A 2134-nucleotide genomic window follows, 5' to 3' on the forward strand; every position below is an offset into this window, starting at 1 on the left:
AGTAATCTTGTATTCCTTTGATCCTAAATGTGAGAGGACAACTTTATCATGTTCTAATTTACAACTCACTTCTCCATTTGCACCAACATCATTGTCCACCACATTCACATAAGCTAGATAACTGCCCACTTTTGTTCCTTCGTAAATAGCTGCAGTGTCCTTCTTCAATTCAGACACAAAATTTATATCAATTTCAGGAGCATGGTTCTTTTCATTGAGAACATTCACCCGTACAATGGCAAAGGAATTTAAGGATGGATTCCCTCCATCTTTGGCCTCGACATATAATTCATAAATGCGATGTCTCTCTTTTGAGAAATTTTCTGTGATAAACAATTTTCCAGACTCTCTTTTCAATATATAACATTGTTTGGCATTTTCTGGTGTTTCTGAACTGAAATAATAAGACACTTTACCATTATTGCCAGAATCTGGGTCTTTTGCAGACAATGTCAAAATTGGGTTGTTGTTAGGATGTATATTTTTGATGGAAATATTGTAAATATGTTGTGAAAAAACTGGTGAGTTATCATTCACATCAATTATTTTAATATGAACATGTAAAATTCCATTTTTTGAAGGTTTTCCTCCATCATTAGCTATCACTTCTAGATTGTAAGTATCTTTGATTTCTCTGTCTAGTTTGTCTCCAAGAACAATTCCTATTTTTGCTCTTCCTGTGATGGTTTTTCTCACAGACAATATAAATGGGTCATTAAATTGTTTCTTCAGTTTATATGTAATTTCTGAGTTTTCCATTCCAACATCTTTGTCAAAGGCATCTGGAATTAATCTTTCTGCTCCCTCTCCATCATCTTCATCATACATAACATTTATTTCTTTCTGAGGAAACTCAGGGCTGTGATCGTTAATGTCTTCTATAATTACTTTGACTTTCAGAATCTTCATAAAAGATTTTGCCTTGTTTACAGCTATCTTAATATATTTGAAACATTGTTTCCTTGGTTTGCACAGAGACTCGGCATCAATTTTGTGTGCCGTGTACAATTTACCATCTTTAGTAACATTGAACACCTGGGAACTGTGTGTTCTTCGGTGCTGTATTTGATTAAATATGATGGATGTCTGCTCATGTGATTCCATATCCTCCATGACGAGGGAATCAGCTGCAACATCTCCAATGTATGTTCCTGTAATGTCTTCATCTTTCACATAATATACAATATCTTCACACACACTGCTTTGCCAGAACAGAATGAAGATATTAAGAAGAAAGAACAAATGCGTTTCCCTTGTTTCCATCCCTAGTTTTCAGACCACATCACAGCTCTGGCCCCTGAAATATAATAATGTACAGTTGATATTGGAATAAATAGTCTGATATACAACATGACACACTAAATATACATCATGTAAATATGTGGACACATCCTGACCTACTTAAGATGCTTTGTATAACCAAGTGTCGTAAAGTAAACTGGTTTTTAAAGTCTAAAAAAGATTTAAATGAAACCAGAACTGTGGACATATCCATATTTCATTACTGCTATTTTCTTTTGCCATAATCTTTTATGTTCCTTCACCAACGGTGTACTTTAACAATGCCTATCTAACGTGTGGAGCTTTAGTTTGCTTCACCCACCTGTAGGGGAAACACCTCAAATAACATTGCATAGGATTGTCTACCTTTAGTCTGGTACACGTATTGCAATTGATTTAATTCATATCAGTTAAATGCACCAAACTATTTGTATGAAACGCTCCAAAGACACTTATTCAGCAGAAACATGGGGTGGAATGTAATATGAAGAATATTGTTTACTAAATAAATTGTGAAGATGTATTAATCTCCAGTTTTCATTTTGATATCTTGTACATACATACATACATACATACACACACACACACACATACATGCATACATACATACATACACACACATACATACATACATACGTACATACATACATACATACACACACATACATACATACATACATACATACATACATACATACATACATACATACATACATATATCTTGTTGTCTAAAGATTGCGACATTGCATGAAATGATTGAATATCAACATTATTTCATAACGCAACTTATTGATTTTTTTCTATTGATTACCTTTCCCTATACATCTAATCTTATCCAACATTTTAGATTTTA

General features: G+C 33.4%; 1 protein-coding gene across 1 annotated transcript in view; it reads right to left on the bottom strand.

Moving 5' to 3' along the window:
• LOC128249420 (protocadherin Fat 4-like) overlaps positions 1-2134 on the bottom strand; it is a gene marked incomplete at its 3' end in the record, with an annotated part of 41629 nt that continues 39495 nt past the window's right edge. Inside the window, exon 7 of the mRNA XM_052972988.1 lies at positions 1-1272. Coding sequence (XP_052828948.1) covers positions 1-1272 — 1272 coding nt within the window. The remainder of the gene's footprint in view (positions 1273-2134) is intronic.

Source organism: Octopus bimaculoides, chromosome 14 (genome assembly GCF_001194135.2).
Source record: "Octopus bimaculoides isolate UCB-OBI-ISO-001 chromosome 14, ASM119413v2, whole genome shotgun sequence".
NCBI classification, from domain to species: domain Eukaryota; kingdom Metazoa; phylum Mollusca; class Cephalopoda; order Octopoda; family Octopodidae; genus Octopus; species Octopus bimaculoides.